At 43.3% G+C, this 23,703-nt stretch overlaps 2 protein-coding genes across 7 annotated transcripts in view; one reads left to right on the top strand and one right to left on the bottom strand.

Moving 5' to 3' along the window:
* Positions 1–23,703, top strand: part of nf1a (neurofibromin 1a) — a 321,789-nt gene that overhangs the window by 189,629 nt on the left and 108,457 nt on the right. The gene's annotated exons all lie outside the window — the stretch shown is intronic.
* Positions 7,323–11,267, bottom strand: LOC139226324 (oligodendrocyte-myelin glycoprotein). The gene is made up of 2 exons (XM_070856990.1): positions 11,183–11,267; positions 7,323–10,025 (listed from the first exon to the last, which is right to left on the bottom strand). Exon 2 carries the CDS (start codon positions 10,016–10,018, stop codon positions 8,201–8,203), a length of 1,818 nt encoding a protein of 605 aa, XP_070713091.1. The 5' UTR covers positions 10,019–10,025; positions 11,183–11,267; the 3' UTR covers positions 7,323–8,200.

Genomic DNA, 23,703 nt, shown 5'->3' with positions numbered 1-23,703 from the left:
CTTGCAGCTATAGATCAAGAGGCGGCAATCTCATGTTTGTCGACTGGGCTGGACGGTCCAACTCAGGATGCGAATGGTCTTGAGATTGCAATCTTGATGCTGATTTTTTTGGGCATGCATTGGCATCCCTCCCTGCACGCTGCACGGCAGAGATTGAACTTATCACCATAGGCGGTGACTGCGTGCAGGTGAGATCACCTCGCACCTACATCGGTTATAGGCGTTCTGTTTTTTGAAAACATTGTCTTTTTTTTTGTTTTAACGCACATAACCGGAAAATCTGATTTTGTTGAATATTGCGTTTTCCACTGCATTTAAGAAAAAAAAGACTTGCATTGACATAGCGCCTTTCACAACCTCCGGATGTCCCCAAATGCTTTACAGCCAATGACGTTCTTTTGAAGTGTGGTCACTGTTGTAATGTAGGAAAGTATTTTTCACGTCCAGTATTTCAGTCGATAAAAATCATTTTTCAGGTAGCGCTGGAGTTGGGGATTATGTTTGTGTGCTATCTCGAACCTTTCATTGTTTGTGGAATGGTCTTTGTTCTGTTCAGTGATTCAGATTCAAACCAGCATTATATCATCATTATCATAGATATGGCCCTTACGGCTAAAGGGATCAAGGTGTATGGAGAGAAAGCAGGAAAGGGGTACTGAGGTGAATGATCAGCCATGATCTTATTGAATGGTGGTGCAGGCTCGAAGGGCCGAAATGGCCTCCTCCTACACCTATTTTTTATGTTTCTATAGGCAGTCCCTCGGAATCGAGGAAGACTTGCTTCCACTTTTAAAATTAGTCCTTATGTGACTGAACAGTCCAATACGAGAGCCACAGTCCCTGTCACAGGTGGGACATATAGTCGTTGAGGAAAGGGTGGGTGGGACTGGTTTGCCGCACGCTCCTTCCGCTGCCTGCGCTTGATTTCTGCATGCTCTCGGCAATGAGACTCGAGGTGCTCAGCGCCTCCCGGGTGCACTTCCTCCACTTAGGGCGGTCGTTGGCCAGGAATTCCAAGGTGTGTGGGGATGTTGCACTTTATCAGGGAGGCTTTGAGGGTGTCCATTTAAGTGTCTGCATAAACCCAAGTGTTTCTACAATATATAGATCCCGTAGATACAGATTCTGTATAACTATATTCCATGTTGATTCCGTTTTACTTTGATTTGAAAGTGGTTATGTGGGGGTAGAGTTCGTTTTTTGCAGCATTGGTTTTACTTAGCTGGCTCGGATTGTTGTCTGAGCTCGTCATCGCTGCTCCCTGTAACCAGATGCCAGGGAATGCCTGGGGGTTTAACGTGCTTTTTCAGGGTTTGGACACCCCTTTCTTTGGGTGTAGTGAATCTTTGTGCTGCAATACCTGCCCTCTGCCACTAGAGAAAAAGTCTTGCATTTATATAGCGTCTTTCACGACCACCGCACGTCCCAAAGCGCTTTACAGCCAATGAAATACACTTGAAGTGTAGTCACTGTTGTAATGTGGGAAGCGCAGCAGCCAATTTGCGCACAGCAAGCTCCCACAAACAGCAATGTGATGACCAGACAATCTGTTTTTTAGTGATGTTGATTTGAGGGATAAATATTGGCCCCAGAACACTGGAGATGACACCCCTGCTCCTCTTTGAAATAGTGCCATGGGATCTTTTACGTCCAAGTGAGATCGCAGACAGGGCCTCGGTTTAACATCTCTTCAGAAAGAGAGCAACACTCCCTCAGTGCTGCAGTGGAATGTCAGTTTTGCTATGCACCGCTCATTAAGGGTCTCCTGGGTCAGACCAGATGTATTGCAGCAACAGTGGATTCTGTGAATCATTTCCAGTTCAACCTCTTTCCACTCAGTAAACATTCCAGTCCCTGGACTTGCTCTGCCATAGTTCCCCACCCCACCCCCTGGAATTAAAACCAGTTTGTGCCTTTGCCCCATGAAGCTAACTGCTACCAGTTCTACAATTTAAAAATATTTAATAAGTCATTTCAAAGCCTCCAAAATCCAATTGATGCAGAGTAGCAGAACCTTTTTTTTTTTAGGTTTTTCTGAGGCCTTAAATTTTTAATACTTTTTTTGCACATGGACTTGACGAGCAGTAACTGTGCCCTCCCTGCACCCGGTTTGTTTCTAAACTGTTGCCTTCATTTAAGTTGGGTTTTAAAACTCAGGAAGTGAAATAATTTTGTTGCGGGGAGCAGCAGAGTTAGCCCAGGGGAACTGAATGTTGAACCACGGCCCTGTTAGTCTGCACCTGCAACACTCGCTGTGTGTGGTTCTGGCTGCCCCAATGTGAGGGAGCCTGCCAGGATCTAGCTGGGATGTCTAAAATTCCTGTTTCTGCAAGCTACTGGGGAAAGCCCGCAGGCCACATACGCACAAATGAATACAAAGCACTGCTGATAAATCAATTTGGTGTAATTAAATTTACAAGCTGCGGCTCAGTGGATAGCACCCTCGCCTCTGAGTCAGAAGGTTGTGGGTTCAAGTCCCACTTCAGGGACCTGAGCGCATAAATCTAGGCAGACACTCCCAGTGCAGTGCTGAGGGAGTGCCGCACTGTCGGAGGTGCCGTCTTTCGAATGAGACGTTAAACACAGGCCCTGTCCGTGCTCTCAGGTGGACGTAAAAGATCCCATGGCACTATTTCGAAGAAGAGCAGGGGAGTTATCCCCAGTGTCCTGGTCAATATTTATCCCTCAATCAACATTTAAAAAAAAAAACAGATTATCTGGTCATTATTACATTGCTGTTTGTGGGAGCTTGCTGTGTGCAAATTGGCTGCCGCGTTTCCCACATTACAACAGTGACCACACTTCAAAAAGCACTTCATTGGCTGTAAAGCGCTTTGAGATGCCCAGTGGTCGTGAAAGGCGCTATGGAATGCAAGTCTTTCTTTTCTGTCAGCAAATCTTCTTCCGGCCAACACAAGTTAGAAGCTGCAATTACATTTTTTTTAAAATTCAGATTAAAAGCATCATCTGCTATATTGATGCTGTGCCAAAAATAAACTTTTAAAATATGCTCAGTTTTGAAAGGCAAGTTTAGGACACGGGATCAGCAACATCTGGGATTGCCAGAGAGGGGGATGGAGGATAGGACACTGGACTTATTTAGCCACATCTAGATGCTGTAAGGCTCATATTTTGGAGCAAATGGTCCAAAGAGCTTTCTTCATCTGCACCCATCCTCTGATCAGTGCAATTATAATCGGAAATAATTTCAACAGCATTGCTGTAGTGCAGCTTTTCTGCCACAGGAGACCCTCGGTGAGCCATGGTTAGAGAAGCACACTCTCTAGTGGCAGAGAGCAGTATTGCAGCATGAAGCTTCACTGCTCTGAAAGGGTTTTTTTTATTATTGAGCTTTTCATAGTTACCCCCCAAATGTACACCGACTTATCATTTCGAAGAGGAAAGCTGCTGGAAAGGAACCATGTAATGGGTTCTGTGTGGGGCAATTCAGCCAGGACTTGTTAAAATTGGCCTTCATAGCTCGGGGATTTGAGTATCGGAGCAGGGAGGTCTTACTGCAGTTGTACAGGGCCTTGGTGAGGCCTCACCTGGAATATTGTGTTCAGTTTTGGTCTCCTAATCTGAGGAAGGACGTTCTTGCTATTGAGGGAATGCAGCGAAGGTTCACCAGACTGATTCCCGGGATGGCAGGACTGACATATGAGGAGCGACTGGATCAACTGGGCCTTTATACACTGGAGTTTAGAAGGATGAGAGGGGATCTCATAGAAACATAGAAAATACTGACTGGACTGGACAGGTTAGATGCAGGAAGAATGTTCCCGATTTTGGGGAAGTCCAGAACCAGGGGACATAGTCTAAGGATAAGGGGGTAAGCCATTTAGGATCGAGATGAGGAGAAACTTCTTCACTCAGAGAGTTGTTAACCTGTGGAATTCTCTGCCGCAGAGAGTTGTTGATGCCAGTTCGTTGGATATATTCAAGAGGGAGTTAGATATGGCCCTTACAGCTAAAGGGATCAAGGGGTATGGAGAGAAAGCAGGAAAGGGGTACTGAGGGAATGATCAGCCATGATCTTATTGAATGGTGGTGCAGGCTCGAAGGGCCGAATGGCTTACTCCTGCACCTATTTTCTATGTTTCTCTGTAATCGCTTCATATTTTCAGTATTCACAGAATATTTACACTTTGTATGGACTGCATATTTTAATGTATATGTCTCCCTCAGAAGATTATATGGATGGAGTAAGAGTCCATAATGGAATCGGCTGTGCATGGTCTCTGGAATCCCAGCTGGGTTTTACCCAACTGTGTTTTCCTATGTCTGCTAAGATAAGTTCAAAGGTTTTAAAAATGGATTATAGGTTAGTATTTTTAAGTTTGATGTGAATCAAGTCCTGGAAGAATCTCCCTTTCATTCAGCTTCCAAGCCCTTAATTATTTTTTCTCTGCACTGGAACTTTACTGGAGAGTATGTTAAATGGGTTAATCTGCATTGAAAGCGAGTTCTGTCTCATTGCAATCCTTGCTTCCTGATTCACTGGTGTATTTGAGCTGTGCTGATAGAAACTTACCAGAAATTCAAGGATGGTCCCCTTTTATTTTAAAATCGCAGGGCTGTCGTCGACCGTGTTGCTTACCAGGTGAGGACATTGTGTCTTGATGTCTTGTACAGTGGGGACTGCGCTCAATTAATGAATGGGTTGCTGGAATTTTAATGCGAGAAATGAGAGGCAATATGTCAACTTCCATTTATATTGTCTTTTAAGGTATATATGGGGAGGAAAAAAGTCTCGCTGTGTCGCAGATGAGAATATCTGAAATGGATGCCAACCAAGGGATTGGTTGATAACTTTGTGCACTGTGTAAAACTATGAACTGGTCAGGTGGGCAGAAAAGTGGCAAATGGAATTCAATCCGGAGAAGTGAGAGGTACTGCATTTGGAGAGGGCTAACAAGACAAGGGAATACACCATAAATCGTAGGACACTGAGAAATGTAGAAGAACCCAGGGACCTTGATGTGCATGTCCATAGATTCTTGAAGGTGGCAGGACAGGTAGATAAAATGGCTAAGGCGGCATACAGGATACTTTCCTTTATTAGCCAAGGCACAGAATATAAGAGCAGGAAGGTTATGCTTGAACTGGATAAGACCCTAGTTAGTCCACAGCTAGCGTACTGTGTACAGTTCTGGTCACCACATTACCGGAAAGATGTGATTGCAATAGAGAGGATACAGAGGAGATTTACGAAGATGTTCCCAGGACTGGATAATTTTAGCTATGAGGAAAGATGGGATAGGTTGGGGTTTTCTTTGGAACAGAGGAGGCCGAGGGAAGACTTAATTGAGGTGTACAAAATTATGAGGGGATTAGATAGTGTAGATAGGAAGGATTTATTTCTTTTAGCAGCGGGGAATAGATTTAAAGTAACGGATAGAAGGATTAGAGGGGAGTTGAGGAGAACTTTATTTTCACCCAGAGAGTGGTGGGGGTCTGGAACTCACTGCCCGAAAGGGTGATAGAGGCAGAAACCCTCAACACATTTAAAAAGTACCTGGATATGCACTTGAAGTGTTGTAACTTACAGGGCTACGGACCAATAGCTGGAAATTGGGATTGGGCTGGATAGCTCTTTTTCGGCCGACATATCTTAAATTAATCATACTGTATCCCAAAATTTTTGAAAGCAATCTATCTAATTTGCATTTGAATTAATCAATACTAACTGCTTCCAGCATCTCCTGAGGTAGCTTGTTCCATAGATTGACCACTTGGTCACTGAAATAGTTTCTGCAGATTAGACACGATGGGTCCAATGGCCTCCTTCTGCACCATAAACTTATATGATTCTATGGTACAACTCTTTCTTTGGGGAAAATCTGAAAATAACAGGATTTAATATGCAATATCTGGTCAATTTACCCATGTAAATGCGGTATAGTGGCAACTATATTGACCGTACTCCTATCGCCTTCTAGGGATACTGGTTCAGAAGCTATGACAGAGCGTTACTGATGAGCTTCTGAAACACTTCTATCGACTCGTGTTGATCTGAACTTCAGGGAGCTTTCAAAGTATTATTTTTTTCCAACTATCACCCTTTTTAAAATCCCTTTTTATAGAATGTCAACTGTGGCTCAGTGGGCAGCACTCTCGCCTCCGAGTCAGAGGTTGTGGGTTGAAATTCCACTTCAGAGACTTGAGCACCAAAATCTAGGCTGTCCAGTGCAGTGCTGAGCCAGTGTCCAAGCCAATACTTCCACAAACAACATCTAAAACAGATTATCTGGTCATTATCACATTGCTGTTTCTGGGAGCTTGCTGTGCGCAAATTGGCTGCCGCGTTTCCCACATTACAACAGTGACTACACTTCACAAATACTTCATTGGCTGTAAAGCGCTTTAAGAAGTGTGGTGGTCGTGAAAGTCTCTATATAAATGCAAGTCTGGGATTATTGCAAAGTGAGAAGTTTCACTATTGCCAATGATAGGGATTACTCCAGTTTTGCCGTCCAGCATTCACGAGTACAATGGATTAGGTTTGCTGTACTTTATGGTAAACCAATCGACGGTCTTGCTGATGATGTCGGTAATTTTAGGTTGGCAACTTTTAGCTTGGCAACATTGGCCCACAATTTGCGGATGCCCCCGAAATCTACCAACTTGCCTGGTGATCCGAGAGGTTCGGCGAACTGCGCTCCTGGGCCTCTACTAGTAGGCCAGCGTTGAGGCCCAGAGACGCAGGCAGTTCGCAAGTGCCCCTGGCATCACGTGGCCTTGCCTAACCAATAAAAGAAGGGGAATCCCTATTCATACTTGTGGGTAGGTCCGTTTGTAAGGAACCCTCATAAATATGAATAGAGAATTTTTAAAAATGAAATTTTTTTTAAAACATTTCAAATTTAAAATTAATTAAAATGCCATTTAATTAAATATTTTAAACAAAAATGCTAAAAAAAAAATAAACTCCTTAATGGACAGGGTTTTTAATGTATAAATGAGTGCTAATATTTTCATTTTCTATTTTTTTTAAACTCTTGCGCTGGAACAAGCAGGCCTTATACTAGGCGCAAGAAGTTCAAAGGGCATCCACTGGGCAGCAGTTGGACAATATGCCCGCGGAGGCCCTTTTCTTTCGGACGTGTGCGATATAGCAAGAGGATTCTTGACCGATCGCAAGTTCCGGGTTTCAGCACATGCTTAAACCCGGAACTTGTGGAGCCCCTACGGGCGTGCACACCTCGTGAGCCCCCAGTCGGGGCCACAAATTCAGCCTCATTGTGTGTCTCTTGAAAAAGCCTTTACTTAACTTTGGAAACTTGGAACAAACTGAACTTCCATTGGAGCCTGTAGATAGATTGGTTTAAATAAACATGTTTTAATGTCTCTTTTCAACAGGCCTTGCAAGATTCAACATTTTATTTGCGATTTAATTATATTACATTGCAATTAATTTGTATTTACAAAATAATTTAGCAGCTGCATGCATTCCACCCACAGCAGGAAAAAAAAAACTAAAAGTTGCATATTACAAATCGGGAAACTAGTTGGACACGTCAGGTAATACAGAAATGGTTTAGTAGCAAAATTATGAAACTATTCCCACAAGTTGGATTTTGCAGAAATATTTGGATTTCTGAATATAAATCACAACTTCACTTTGTGTTGAAAATAAAAAATAAGTTGATCTAAAAACGGTTGGTTAGGCAGTTCGTTTGTTGACCTTTGGTAGTAAGGATGCTTTCTGCTACTTGCTGGTGGGCTGGTTTGCAGTGGAGGTTTGTCTTTTTTTTCTTTCCCCTTTTCTTGTGGTGGCGGTGACCTATCGGGATACGGAACCGCAGGCAGTGGCACACCCTCCTGCTCTCCAGGGCTGTCCAAGTGGCTGTTCTTCATGTGTAAGCCTTGACCTCAGGGTTGTGAGAGTCTGTGGTCGCTCACATCTGAACCCGGTCCTGTCCAAATCTGTGACATTCACACGTGCACACTTTCCAGCAAGAGTCAGCGATTTGCTGTTTGGTGGCGAGGAGCACAAGGTGACCTTACTTTAATTCTTATCCCTTTCTTGCTACATCACCGATCAGAGATCAGACTTGCTCTTTGTGGCCCGCCAAGCCATCAGGGGGAGGTCTTTGATCTTCTTTTCCTTCACAAAAAATATTTATAAAATACCTGATTCATTGACCGAAGATATTGTTGGCGTTGTCAGTAACGGTGTTTTCCCTGGTTCAGGTGACTAAACAAGCAGTAGTACCAGCATGGTGAGGACCAAGAGGCAGAGGGTTATCCCTGTACATACATGTAATTTTGAGGCGGTGCTTGGTGCTGTTGTCATATCTTGGTTCGTACTGCTTGTTGTTTCAGTGGTCTCCTGGATCTTTGACCCAGTGGTCAGGCTGGTAGAAGCAGTCTGGCTGGTACTCGAGATACTTTTCGTTGCAGCCTGAGAAGTAGTTGGATTGGCGGTACTTGGCTCAGAGGCAGTAGATGCAGTTGGCCTGTGACTTGCACTGGACATTGGTTCAAAGGTCGACGGTGTTACTGATCCACTGGTCTGGCTGTTCACTGTTCCATTTGAGTCGGCCACTGTAGTGGAGTTGGTTAAAACAATGCTGTTGGAGGTGAATTCAGGAGCTGTAATGGGCATTGTAGATGATGAAGACCTACTTGATGTTTTAGCAGTAACACTAGTCGTATTCCATTTCCTTTCAGTGCTAAACATTGAATGCATGGTAATATTCTGTGTTATCTGCGATACAGGTTTGCTGTCGGAGGTGAATTCAGGAGTTGTAATGGGCATTGTAGATGATGAAGACCTACTTGATGTTTTAGCAGTAACACTAGTCGTATTCCATTTCCTTTCAGTGCTAAACATTGAATGCATGGTAATATTCTGTGTTATCTGCGATACAGGTTTGCTGTCGGAGGTGAATTCAGGAGTTGTAATGGGCAAGGTGGCTGATGATGGCCTACCTGATGTCGTATACCATGGTCTCTTAGTGCTAGCCATTGTTTGCTTGGTAACATTCTGGGTTGTTACTTGTGATACAGGTTGACTAACGGAACTTGGTGCTGGTGAATTCAAACTAGTATTGGTGACTGACTGCGAGAAGGGTGTAGTTCCTGTTTCTTGACTAGCTGAAGAGTGGGATGTACTTCCTTCTGTCTCTTGGTGTCTAGTACTTATAAGTGTTGTGATTTCAGTCTGATGATGTGTGAAAGCTGAAGTGTGACTTGGAAGTGTAGCAGTACTTGGTTCCATGGTGGAGGTTCCTTCCTTACTACATATAGTTTCTTCAGTACATGGGCATCCAAGCACAGTTGCTATGATCAACTTTACCCATTTCAACAGATAGAAAATATCCTGTTCAGAATGGCATTCCCACAGATTTCCGTATAATGTAATCAACTGCAACCCAGTGAGTTGGTCAAAAGAGCCATTTGGAATAGACTTGAACTTATTGTTGTTCAGGTACAATTTTGAGAGTCCGTCTTGATGAAAAGTATCTGGGAGAATATTTTGCAAGTTGTTATGTGATAAGTCTAAAGTAATCAACTTGTCGGGCATGTTGGTTGGCACTGTCCAGAATCTGTTACCACTGAAATTGAGAAAGTTGAGGTGAATTAATGTCTTCTTAATTAGAGTAGCCCTTTCAATCAAGTTGTTGGACACATCCAGTGTTTTCAGGTTCCACTGGTGGGCAGTGTCATCCTTCTGAAGTTCTTCGATGCTATTATTGGCAGCGTAGAATTCCCACAGCGCCAGCGGCAACTGAGTCGGGATGTGATCGAGCTGATTGCTGGAGATGTCGAGAATCCTCAGGTGGGTGAAATGGGTCAGCCTACCGTCAAGATTTTTAATGCCGTTATGGGAAAGGTTTAAGGATATCACGTTCTCCTGGATGTTGTCTGGAAGTACTGTCAAGTCTTGGCCTGAGCAGTCTACGTGCCTGTCGTTTGGTGTGCAGGAACACCCTGAAGGGCAGGTGGCCATAGTTGACGGTAGGATGGACAAAAGGGCCAAGAGGCAACTTGATAACTTGAAATATCCCATTGTTGTCCTGTAATAAAGATAATTGAAGGTTGGTTTGTTTGCCCTCTGCAACAAAAAAAATCCATCTGCCTATTTTTTCTAAATTGCTATACGAGAAGAATGTAATGATGTTTTTACACATACATAGTTCCCCCGTACCAGGCTGCATTCCCTGGATGAGCAGGTGGATAACTGATCTGCACCCAGACCAGGATATGAGCATACTCTGCCCAAAGCAGCAAGCTGACTGTTCTCCTCTGACCCCCCCCCCCCCCGTTCCCCAACCTTCCCATTCCTGCCCCCCCCCCCCCCCATCCTTCCCCGCAAAACAAAATACTCTGTGGAAGTACCTGACCTCAGCTCCAATGGGGCTCTTCAATGAAATGTCTTGGCTGACGAGATAATTGCATCGAGAATCTCGGGCACATGCCTTGCATTCTAATACTCCTGTGGCACAGTTCCAGGATGGTGTTAGTGAGCGCCTCACGCCTGGGTTTGTTTAAGAACCTAGATGTCTGAATGCTCCATTATTGTTACTTGTGATACAACAACTAGCTGTAGAAATGCTCTGGGATGAATAAATCAACACACAATGTTTCAGCCAAAGCTCCGTGCCAAATTGGTATGGTCGTATTGTGATTATGCTTTTTCTTGCGATAATTCCACAATCAAACATTCCTGATAAATGATTTTTTTTTTAGATTTCATTTTGATGGTGTCTTAATTAGTATAACTTACTCCTTGCTCTATATTTTAAGAGATAATGGTTTTTTTAATGAAACAATTATATTATCGAAAAGGCTGTACTGTGACATTCATAATGATCAAGAAAGGCTACTTGTAATAATTCAATATTCATCCTGCATTAAACTGTCAGCTTAATACACAAATCAGTTCTGTTTTGATAGCATCCCCCTTTCAAAATATATTTATTTTTAAATTGCAAAAAATGGTTTAGTTCTGTCGGGGGGGGGGAAAATCCTGCATAGGGTTATTTTATCTTATCGTTGATAACAGAATTGCAGCTGCTGTCTTGGGTCTACATTCGCAAGCACTGCACAAAAATCAGTTTTAGCTGGTCTCAACAAATTTATTTTCCCTGCAGTCTCTGTAAAATGGTGCAAATAGGAAAAATACTACAATTGAGAACAAAAAAAAAGCGGATAGAAATGATCGTGGACTTACCAAAGCAGCTCTGTGCAAGGAGATGGTTGCTGCTCAAGTGTTCTTGGTGCAGATGTTCAAATTATAGGCAGCTGCCTACAGATGAACTATTTATACCCACTCCAAAAAGGCGCAGGGATCTTTAGTGTAAGCACCGTGCCCTGTTCTGGGTGTAATCTAAATTACATCTTATTGATGATATGACCTCATTTCTACAACACCTCCCTATCCACTATGACACGGAAATTGAATTTATTATCTTAGTAGCATGACCGAAGTGGAAGTCAGCCAGGGTGCTGCATATCTATTGTTTGTGCAACTCTGGAAAATTGAGACAGACATGTAGTGCACAGCGGTTGTTGTCATGGGGACTGTTGAGTTTCTGTATGATTCTGGTTTGCTGTTTTCATGAAAAAAATGGATGGCTTCATGGACTGTGATATCCAAAATAGTAGTTTATAAAAAGAATAACTGGAATCCCACGTAATTGAATTTGATTTTAGTCACCATAAACCATGGCTATTATGTCACTAATGAGAATGTATTGGCAGCTTCTGTCTTATGGAGGTTGCTGAAGGGAATTTGGAATTAATGTGCACCAAATTAGTTTGAATATATTTCAGTTGTTTTACCCAGTTCTATGACTTCCCTGTATTGCTGGCTACTCTGTTTCACCACTATCTTCTTGGATGTCTACTTTTGAGTCAATTGAGCTGGCCGAGAGCTCTTGCAACAAAAAAATGTGCTTTAGCATTCAGTTGCCTTATTTTCTCATCCAATATTGGTTTTGTTGATTATAAAATTCTCAAATCCTTCCCGGCCCTTGCCGCTTCCTATCTCTGCAACCTCCTACAGCCTTCCGATCCCTGTGCTCTCCAATTCTGGCCTCTTGCGTATCCTCGATTTTCATCGATCCATCATTGGCGGCAGTGTCTACAGCTGCTTAGGCCCTAGGCTCGAATTCCCTCCCTAAACCCCTCCACCTCTTCCCTCCTCCTTTACCCACGCTCCTTAAAACCTACGTCTTTGACCAAGCTTTTGGTCACCTGTGAAATGCCTAGGGACATTTTACTACATTAAAAGTGCTACAGAAATGGAAGTTGTTATTTATTCATTGACTTGTGTTCTGTTCCACTTATTCTCCAGGTGGGGGATTGTTGAGTGACCTGTAACACCCTCCATTGTTTAAGATGTTAATACTGACCGTCAGTGAGTCATTAGCACATTCTTGAGTCATAGTTCTACTCTGCTGAAGTAAACTGCACCTTTTTTTCATTGAAACATAGAAATCTACAGCGCAGAAGGAGGCCATTTCGGCCCACTGTGTCTGCGCCGGCTGACAAAGAGCCACACGGCCCTCGGTCAGCAGCCCTGAAGGTTGCATGTAAACCAATGAACAATGGCGGAAAGGTAAAGAGCATCCGGCCCAACCAGTCTGCCCCACACAACTGCGATACCCCATGCATTGCAACATTTTACACTCCACCCCACCTGGAGCCATGCGATCTCCTGGGAGAGGCAAAAACCCAGGCCAATTGGGGGAAAAAATCTGGGAAAATTCCTCTCCAACCCATCCTGGTGATTGAAACTAGTCCAGGAGATCACTCTGGCCGTATTTGATTCCCTGAAGTACTTACCATCGTATTTGCGCCAGCCAACAAGAGGTTATCCAGTCGAATCCCACTTACCAGCTCGAGGTTACGGCACTTCAAATGCCCATCAAAGCACCTTTTAAATGTGGTGAGGGTTTCTGCCTCTGCCACCCTTCCAGACAGAGAGTTCCAGACCCCCACAACGTTCTGTGTGAAGAAGCTTCCTCTCAAGGCACCTCTCAACCTTCCACCAACCACTTAAAAACTATGGCCCCTCGTAATTGGCCCCTCCACCAAGGGAAATCGGCCCTTGCTATCCAATATATCCTGGCCCCTAAAAATTTTATACACCTCAATGAGGTCTTCTCTCAGTCTCCTCTGTTCCAAGGAGAACAAACCCAGCCTATCCAATCTGTCCTCATAGCTAAGATTCTCCATTCCAGGCAGCATTCTAGTAAATCTCTCTCAAAATTCAATCAAGTTAGTCAAACATGATCTTCCCTTAACAAATCCATGCTGACTGTCCCTGATTAATCAGTGCCTTTCTAAATGTAGATTTATCCTGTCCTTTAACATTTTTTCCAATAATTTTCCCACCACTGAGATTAGGCTGACGGGCCTGTAATTACTTGGCCTATCCCTTTCTCCCTTCTTAAACAGGGATATCACATTCGCAGTCCTCCGGCACCATGCCTAAATCTAAAGAGGACTGGAAAATGACGGTCAAGGCCTCTGCTATTTCCTCTCTTGCTTCGCTCAATCACCAAGGATGCATTTCATCTGGGCTTGAGGACTTGCCCACTTTCAAAGCTTAATACCTCCTCTCTGTTTATTTCATCCAGAATTTCACACTCCTCCTGGATAGCAGTATCTGCATTGCCCCTTTGTGTAAACAGACGCAAAGTATTCATTAAAAATCATAACAACATCTTCCACCTCCACACACACATTACCCTCGTTCTCTAATAGTTCCTACACTTTCTTCAGTTATCCTCTTACTCTGAATATATTTATAGAACATCTTTGGGTTTTCCTTAATTTTACTGGCCGAGAATTCTTCATGCTTTCTCTCAGCATTCCTAATATCCTTTTTAATTTTACCTCTGAACGTTCCAACACTGACTTATCTATAAGTAGCTGTTTCCAGTCCACTGGCCAAATCACCTCAACTTAGCAAAGTTAGCTTTTCCTAATTTGGGACTTTTATTCCTGGTCTATCCTTGTCCTTATCCATAACTACCTTGAATTTGACTGGATATGGTCACTGGCATCCAGGTGCTCTCCCCTTCCACCTGCCCAACTTCATTCCCTAAAACTAAATCCGGAACCACCCCCTCCCATGTTGGGCTTTTTACACAATGACTAAAAGAAATTCACTTGAATGCATTTTAAGAATTTTGCACCCTCTATACCCTTCACACTATATTTGTCCCAATCAATATTAGGATAGTTGAAATCCCCTACTATTACTGCCCTATGGTTTTTGGACAACACAGAAATTTGTCTACATATTTGCTCTCCTATTTCCCTCTCACTGTTTGGGGGTCTATAATACATGCCCAGCAGTGTGATCGCCCCTTTTTTATTTTTCAATTCGACCCATATGGCCTCATTTGATGATCCCTCTAACATGACACATATCCATCCTCACAGCTGTAATAGTTTATTTAATCAATACCGCGACCTCCCTCTCTGTTTTGTCTAAAAATCCTCTAACCAGGAATATTTAACTGCCAAACCTGCCCCTCTTTCAGCCTTGTCTCTGTAATGGCGAAAATATCATACTTCCCAAGTGTCTACCTGTGCTCTCAGCTCATCTGCCATATTCTCTATACTCCTTGCATTGAATTCAGGGTATATACCATTTAGCACAGGAAGACCTCCTTGATTACTACTTACTAACCCTTGTTTCCTCTGTCTTACAGATTCACTTTCTTTATCCTTGCTTTTCAATTTCAGCTTTACTTCCTTCCCTATTGAATTTGTTCTCAGGTTCCCATCCCCCTGCCAAGCTAGTTTAAACTCTCCCCAACAGCACGAGCAAATCTCCCCGCGAGGATATTGGTCCCGGTGCTATTGAGGTGCAGCAATCTTTTTGGTTCAATTGCAGGATACGTTTTTATTTCCCAATTCAGGAAACGCTTTGGAAATCACATTCACGAACCTAAATACTTTCACAATGGCCCTGAAATTCCGATGTCCCGGGTCCGTAAGAAGTTGCTACACAATGCGCCTGCACTGGAAACCGACATTGCCGATCTGTCATGGTTTTAGTCTTGACAGGTAGCCACATCTGAGGAGCGAGGACACTTGCAGGGTAAGATTTCCGATATTTATGAATATTGGCCCTGCAAATATCCTTTAAAATCCTACGCCTGACAAAGCAGGCGTATAGCCTACTTTTACAGGTGCGAGTGGTTAAAAATATACATACAAATAAAAAATAAAGTTATAAAAGCACTTTTTATGTTTTGAAAAACCCTCCCCACTACGGTAAGTTTATTTTAAGTGTTAATTTTTTTAAAATGATTTAAGTTGAAAAAAGTGTTTGGGGGGAGGTTTCTCATTCATAGCAATAGGAGCTCTGTACTTACGGAATTCCTATTGCTATGAATGAGAAACTAGACTGCACCTGATTGGCTGCTGTCACTAGATCCCGGCCTGTGTACATCCCCATGTGCTCGTGCTGCGCGCGCTGTCACCTTTGGGCCTCGGGCTCGGAAGTTCGGACAGTCTCAGCAGATAAGTGCGAATCTATCTTTTTTTTTAGGTTGTTTGCCCACGGGAATGGTGTTACCGGAATTTCAGGGCCAATATATTTTCCCCAAACTATTTGTACAAAGAGTAGTACTCTTGACATTTATATGTGACGATTTCTTGTCCTAATTGGCCTCTGCAGTATAAGGTCAGCAGTTAAAGCCCCATGCTTGAGTCTTGAGCGCACAATTTCGTCTGACACTCCAGTGCAGTATTGAGACAGTGTTGCACTGTCGTAGATGCCGACTTTCGGTGAGACATTAAACCAAGGTGGATGTAAAAATCCCATAGCACTATTCGAAGAAGAGCAGGGAAGTTCTCCGGGTGTTTTGACCAATACTTATCCCTCAACCAGCATTACTAAAACAGATAAACTGTTCATTTTCTTGCTGTTTGTGGGGCCATGTGTTGAAAATTGGCTGCTGCGTTTGTCTAAATCACGACTGTGTCTGTACTTGTTGGCTGTGAAGTACTTTGGGATATCCTTATATAAATGCAAGTTCTTTCTCTTTTTTTGTGATATTCCTTGGGTGTATAACTTTGTGATCATTTTGATTCTTAAATGATGTACTCGGCGGGGGTGGCGGAGGGGGGGGCGGGGGCGGGGGCCAGGGGCGATGGGGAGGAAATCATGGGGGATGTCTGGGATTTTATCCGCAAGCATGTTTACCCACTGCACCCTCTGTTGAGGGATGGCCTGTCTTGTCTACTCTCGATTTTCTCCCCTCCATTTTTTGTCTTTGACATTTATTTAGTAGCTGGTGGTAGGGACAGGGAGTGGAGATTAAAATGTCCGTTCGGATGTCTGTGTTGTGTAGGAAGCGTAGCCCTGAGTATACGAATGCCTGCATACAAACAATAACTGACAGTAAAAGACCCTCTGGTCCAGCCAGTCTGTCCCATACAATTGAGATACCTGACACAAAACCTCATGTTCCCCTGAGAGCGGCAAAGAAAAACAGATTAAAATTTGAGGGGAGGAAATTCCTCTCCGGCCCCCGCGATCGAACCTTGTCCATGATACAAGTCCCTGATAATTCAGTGCAGTGCCTACCTTTTGTAAGAGGTGATCTCTGTCCCAGCCATAGAAACATAGAAAGTAGGTGCAGGAGTAGACCATTCGGCCCTTCGAGCCTACACCACTATTCAATATGATCATGGCTGATCATACACTTCAGTACTCCATTTCTGCCTTCTCTCCATACCCCTTGATCCCTTTTGGCCATAAGGGCCACATCTAACTCCATTTTGAATCTATCTAACGAACTGGCCTCAACAACTTTCTGTGGTAGAAACAGCTCCAGCTCTCGCTTTCAGGAATTCAGCAAATCGGGCAAGCCCACTGCGCAAACCAGCAGCATGTTCCAGAGGTCCACTATTCTCTGGGAAAAGAACCACCTCCTGACATCTAAAGGATTGAGCAATATTCCATTCCCTCCTTCTTGGGATTGTTCTTGTTGATTGAGAATAGCTGGCAAGAGCCCCATTAAAGTAATGACCTGTTCAACCAGAGTCTTGTTTTAAACGAAAGTGAGTTTATTAAAAAAAAAAGACAAACACTTCATGCTTCAGTAATATGTTCCTGCAATACTGCCTCAGAAGGTCAGCTTGTGGTGAAGTCCTAGAATGGGGCTTGAATCCATCACCAACTGACACGGAGACAACAGTGCAGTGAAGTCAAGCTGAACTTCATTTGGAAATCTGAAATAAAAACACAGATACAGGAAGAATGAGGAGAGGCAATATAAACTAAAGGGTACAATTCTAAAGGGCGTGTATGAACAGAGACACCTGGGGGTGTATGTACACAGATCATTGAAGGTGGCCGGGCAGTTGAGAACATTTTTTTTAAAAAGCAAACAGGATCCTGGGCTTCATAAATAGAGGCGTAGAATACAAAAGCAAGGAGGTTATGATGAGCCTCTGTAAAACACTGGTCCGACCTCAACTGGTGTATTGTGTCCAATTCTGGGCACCACACTTTAGGAAGGATGTGAAGGCCTTGGAGAGGATTCAAAAAAGATTTACGAGAATGATTCCAGGGATGAGGGACTTTAGTTACGTGGATAGACTGGAGAAGCTGGGGTTGTTCTCTTTAGAGCAGAGAAGGTTGAGGGGCGATTGGGTAGAGTTGTTCAAAATCATGAGGGGTCTGGACAGAGTAGATAGAGAGAGAAACTGTTCCCATTGACACAAGGGTCAAGAACCTGAGGACACAGGTTTAAGGTGATTGCTAAAAGAACTAAAGGCGACATAAGAAAAAAACCCTTTTACACAGCGAATGATTAGGATCTGGAATGCACTGCCTGAAAGGGTAATGGAGGCAGACTCAATCGTGGCTTTCAAAAGGGAGTTGGAAAAGTACACGAAAGAAAAACATTTGCAGGGCTACGAGGAAGGGGCGGGGGAGTGGGACTGGCTGAAGTGCTCTTGCAGAGAGCCGGCACGGGCTCGATGGGCCGAATGGCCTCCTTCTGTGCTGTAACCATTCTCTGATTCTACTGCTACCGGACCCACACTCAATGTTTGTTTGCCATTCACTTTACAACTGCCACTGTATTTCCAACATATTGCGCTTTTATTATAATGTAAGTAATTGGCAGGAGAACTTATTATGTAAAGAGCCGAACCGTGGATTAATTCCAGTACCCATTGTTAGTTGGAGTTACTGATGTTCAGAGTTGTTCAGATGGTATCTACAAATCTGTGATTTACAGCTTACATTGTAATCATATTGTATAAGTAGATCGGAACAGATTCTACACATGTAAATGCTGGTACTGTACCACTTTTGTATCTTGATGAAAAGAAAGGGAAAAAATAGTGACATGGGATCTTTTGCATCCACCTGAGGGCAGACAGTGTTCCACTCCCTCGGTACTGCACTGCGCCAGCCCAGATTTTGTCCTCAAGTCTCTGGAGTGGGATTTGAACCCACAACCTTCTGACCCCGAGGTGAGACGGGTGACTCCTTTAATTGTCGGTAATATATGATAACCTTGTCAATTACCCACTGTCATTTAATGTTTTTCTTTATATATAAAAGATGACAACAGACTTGAGGGGGAGACACACACACATTTCAGAAACTCATAACCTAGAGCCACCCAATGGCCAATGTCTAACGACAGCAGGACAGTTAACATGCTGTAAAGAGAATTGAATGGGAAATATTGGGCCCAAGTTTCCACATGATTCGCGCCTGATTTTTAGGAGCAACTGGTGGAGAACGGACTATTTTAGAAATCGCAATTCTCCACATTTTTTTTTCTGCAGTTCTAGTCAGGTAGAACAGTTCTAGTTTAGAACAGAATTTTTTCTTCAAAATGGGGCGTGTCCGGCCACTGACGCCTGATTTGAAAGTTTCCACAATGAAAATGTACTCCAAACTAAAGTAGAATGGAGCCAGTGAAGATTTTTGTAGAACTGAAAAAACCTGTTCTACACATTAAAAAAATCAGGCGCTGGTTACAAATTAAGTGTCCAGAACGAGGTGGGGGGGAGGGGGGCAGGGGGGAAGGCAACTCATTAAATTCGACAATAAATCCTTATTTATACTTCTACAAATATTATACAAATAAATCCAACCTGAATAAACATTTATAAGCCAAGAAAAGATTAAATAAACCATCTTCCTACCTGTGTGAAAGTGCTTCAGCCAGGGAGAATTCTGCAGCCGTTCGTGCCGCTGAGCGAGAGAGAGAGAGATCGGATCCAGTCGGGGGGGGGGGGGGGTGGAGAGCGCGGGTCGGGTCGGCGGGGGTCAGGTCTGGTCGGCGGGGGGGAGGAGCGGGTGTCTGGTCGGCGGGGGGAGAGCGGGTGTCGTGTCTTGTCGGGGGCGGGGAGCAGGAGCTGGCCGTGGGAGGAGCCTTATTCACGCAGCCCCAGTGAGGCCATTCAGCCAGGGCTAGGGGGTGCGTGTTTCGGGCCCCTCCCACACAGTTCGGCGCCTGGAGCTACTGCACTTGCGTGCCGACTGTAGCGCGCATGTGCAGAGGTCCCGGCACTGTTTTCAGCGCAGGGACCTGGCTCCGCCCCCCCCCCCCCCCCACAGCTCGTGCTGGCTGCGCCGAGGGCCAGAGGACCTGTAAGTAGGTGGAGAATATCGAGGATTTTTTTAGGCGCGAAAAACGGGCGCCCAGCTCGGAGGGGCGCCCGTTTTTTTTCTTGTGGAAACTTGGGCCCATTGACTTAATAAATAACAGTGGTAAATACTGGTACGAAACTGTGAGCAAAAGTTGTAGCTATCAGAACTGTGTGCCATATGAGAGATTTTTCACATAATCGATATGATTTTGAACAACGACGCTGAAATGCTGCAGTCTGTACTGAACGCATTGTTTGCATTTATGTAGTGTCTTTAATGTAGCAGTTTCTTCTCTGGAGCGGTTTTCTATCAGTCAGTTGTGGAGCTGTGATGCTTGCTTGCAGAAAGCAGTTTGGCTGATCAAAAATGTACCCAAATGCTTTGTATACGATTCCGATGTGGAATAATGTGTTGGCAGTTACATCCATGGGTGTGACACTAATTGCAGAGAAGTGACTTAAGGGCAAATGGTTTAGGTTGACACGGCGTTCCGCAATAAATCACGAGTTTATGCACCGAGTAGGTGCAGTGTGATTGCACGTGTTGCATTACTGTGTTGCAATATTGTATTGCATAATCACAAGGAAACTGTTGTGTGTCACTTACCACACCTAATTTCTTGTCTTAATGAAGTTGGTTTCTATTCGAGTTTGTCTCATCATTGAATTGTATTGCAATATTAAGATGGCAACTATTAAAATTCGCATGGGAGGCTTATAATGGAACATGTTTAACAACTGCGTTAAAGAGACAGGTGAAAGAATCACTCTGCAAACTCTCTTTTATAAAAGCAAATATATATTTTTTTTAATTGGAAATGTATAGAGAGGCTACAGAGGTGATTTACGAGGATGTTGCCAGGACTGGAAAATTTTAGGTATGATGAAAGATTAGATAGTCTGGCATTGTTTTCTTTGGAAGAGGAGGCTGAGGGGCGTCTTAATTGAGTTGTATAAAATAGTGGATAGAAAGGACCTATTTCCCTTAGCAGAGAGATCAATAACTAGGGGGCATAGATTTGAAGTAATTGGTAGAAGGATTAGAGGGAAGTTGAGAACTTTTTTCACCCAGAGGGTGGTGGGGGTCTGGGGGTCTGGATCTCACTGCCTGAAAGGGTGGTAGAGTTAGAAAACCCTCACCACATTTAAAATGTGCACTTGAAGTACCGTAACTTACAGGGCTATGGACCAAGAACTGGAAAGTGGGGTTAGCCTATATAGTTCTTTTTCGGCTGGCATAGATATGATGGGCTGAATGGCCTCCTTCTGTGCCGTAAATTGCTATGCTTCTATGATTTTTTTTAAAAATCCATTAATGCCAGAAATGTTAAAAAAATTAAGAAAATAATGCTGGAAGTACACAGCTGGTCAGTCAGTAAACGAAGGACAGATGTTGTTTCAGCAGGGTTCTGATGGGTACACATGCTGCCCACAACCTATGAACCCATCATAGACAACCTCGAATATGCTGCACCAATGGTCAGGGAGAACAGCAGTGCCAAGATTGGTTTCATGAAATATAACTTCTTCCCCAAGAGCATCCAACTAGTACAAGTCTTCAATGTTGAAATAACAACTCAACAAAATTGCGTTTCCCTTGTAATTAAGTTCACAGTAAGATCAGCTAGTGACCCTGAATCTAAACCAATCATAATCCCAAAATTAAAAAAGACAGCAAAATTAAGACCAAGTGTCCTGGGCCACTTGAACTGCAGGCTGTACCTACATCCAACCGCGGTGACTTGAGGCACAAAGATCTGTTTTATGAGTGGAAATATCCTCTCTGCATCCACCTTGTCAAACCCCCTCATTATCTTATATGTTTCGATAAGATCACCTCTCATTTTTCTGAACTCCAATGAGTATAGGCTCAATCTATCTTCATAAGTCAACCACCTCATCTCCGGAATCAACCTAGTGAACCTTCTCTGAACAGCCTCCAATGCAAGTATATCTTTCCTTAAATATGGAGACCAAAACTGTACGCAGTACTCCAGGTGTGGCCTCACCAATATCCTGTACAGTTGTAGCAGGACATATCTGCTTTTATACTCTCTTCCCCCTTGCAATAAAGGCCAACATTCCATTTGCCTTCCTGATCACTTGCTGTACCTGCACACTAACTTTTTGTGTTTCATGCATAAGGACCCCCAGGTCCCTCTGTACTTCAGCACTTCGCAATTTTTTTCCATTTAAATTATAATTCTGTCTGCATTTCCATGCTTCCCATTCTGTCTTTGATGCTAAACCAGAATAATACAACCATGGTGGTCCAACGGTAGTTAATTTGGGCTCCTAAAATGTGTCGTCACCTTTTATATAAAAAAAAATCTGCCTGTTCACTGACTGAGCTCATGGTGCAAGATTGGTAGTTGCTGTATCTGGCCAAGTTCAACATCAGTCTTTGGATGCAGCCTACACGTTGAGAATGACATGATTATTTCAAGTAGCAAGTCAATAATGTTTCGACAAGGTAGGTGCAGAGAGGATTTTTTCCCTCATGGGGGAATCTAGAACTAGGGGGCATCGTTTCAGAATAAGAGGTCACCCATTTAGAACTGAGATGAGGAGGATTTCTTTTCAGGGTTGTAAATCTGTGGAATTCTCTGCCCCAGCCAGCTGTGGAGGCTGAGTCGTTGAATAAATTTAAGGTGGAGATAGACAGATTTTTGAACAATAAGCGAGTCAAGGGTTATGGGGAGCGAGGAGGGAAGTGGAGCTGAGCCCAAGATCAGATCAGCCATGATATTAAATGGCGGAGCAGGCTCGAGGAGCCAAATGGCCTACTCCTGTTCCTATTTCTTATGTTCTTCTGTTTATTCTACTTTTATATTAATACACCTATGCACACTTAGACATAATATGTACCAACATACCGTAGCATTGTGTGCACACCTGGGAATCTCCATTCCTTTAGTATACTAGTCAATCTCCTCTGGCATTACACACAGGGAATCGAGACCAGATGAACTGATTTCTGTCCTTATTTTTAAGTAATACTTAGACATATTATTTCCAGATAAATAGATAACATTGGGAAGTAGAAAAGGAGAGTTGGTTGGAGCATAGAAGTTTGATGTTGAAGAGCTGGGAGATTCAAAACTGAGATATGAATAATGACGGTACAGGTAAAGACTCTCTGGTCCATTGAGCCTGTCACACACAATTGCGATACCTTGTGCAACACAACATATACTCCACCCCACCGGAAACCATGTGGTCTCCTGGGAGAGGCAAAAAAACATAAAAACCCAGGGCAATTTTGGGGGGGGATAAACATCTGTGAAATTCCCCTGCGGTGCATTTAGGCGATTGAAACTAGTCCAGGATCCACACCACTGGCAGAAAGGTGTCATTGCAGCGTGGCTCATTCAAACAGGCAGTTTCCATTGTAACGGTGGGCGTAGGAATTGATGGAAAAACATTTGATAGGAAGTGCACCCTGATATAAGATTTTTATAAAGATTGATATATATTGTGCTTAAAAAAAAAGTTTAGATTACACTTGCAATTGTATTTCACGGCCACCAACAGCTTAACGTGAGCAGCATAATAACAGCACCAGGGCTTCTGACTCACTTCATGGTGATGTACTCCAGAATTAGAACGGAAATGAACACATTGGAGCAGAAAACTAAATTCTGTCCCATTTTATTTTTGCACTGCATTCGTACTACAACAGGAACTGAGATATATTGATGTCTAAAGTCAGTGGAATTCATGTTTCAGTAAAATAATTTTCTTTTAAATGTCAATGGAAAATGTTAGATATTTGTAACCAGATATTTGTAAATTGGACGAAAATGGTTCATGTTCCACGAGCAAATGAATTATATTTCATAGTCGTGATTAATGTATTTTTAACAAAGAAAATGGTGTAAAGCAATATACTGTGGTGACCTAAGATGGAGTAACGAGCAGACATAAATATACTGGTTAAATTTTCATATTGGTGTCTGTTATTTTGTAAACATCTGAGCCTTCCAGAATAACAGGAACGTTTGTTTTGTAGTTTGAATAGCACAGCAGCAACTTGGCTGCACTTAATATCAGGCTTTGTCTTCTGTTTCTTCTGTAGCTGTTCGATATTGCTTATACTTCAAGGAC

Source organism: Pristiophorus japonicus, chromosome 16 (genome assembly GCF_044704955.1).
Source record: "Pristiophorus japonicus isolate sPriJap1 chromosome 16, sPriJap1.hap1, whole genome shotgun sequence".
NCBI classification, from domain to species: Eukaryota; Metazoa; Chordata; class Chondrichthyes; family Pristiophoridae; genus Pristiophorus; species Pristiophorus japonicus.
The sequence above is the reverse complement of the archived record's forward strand: the minus strand, read 5'-3'. Positions and strand labels throughout refer to the sequence as shown.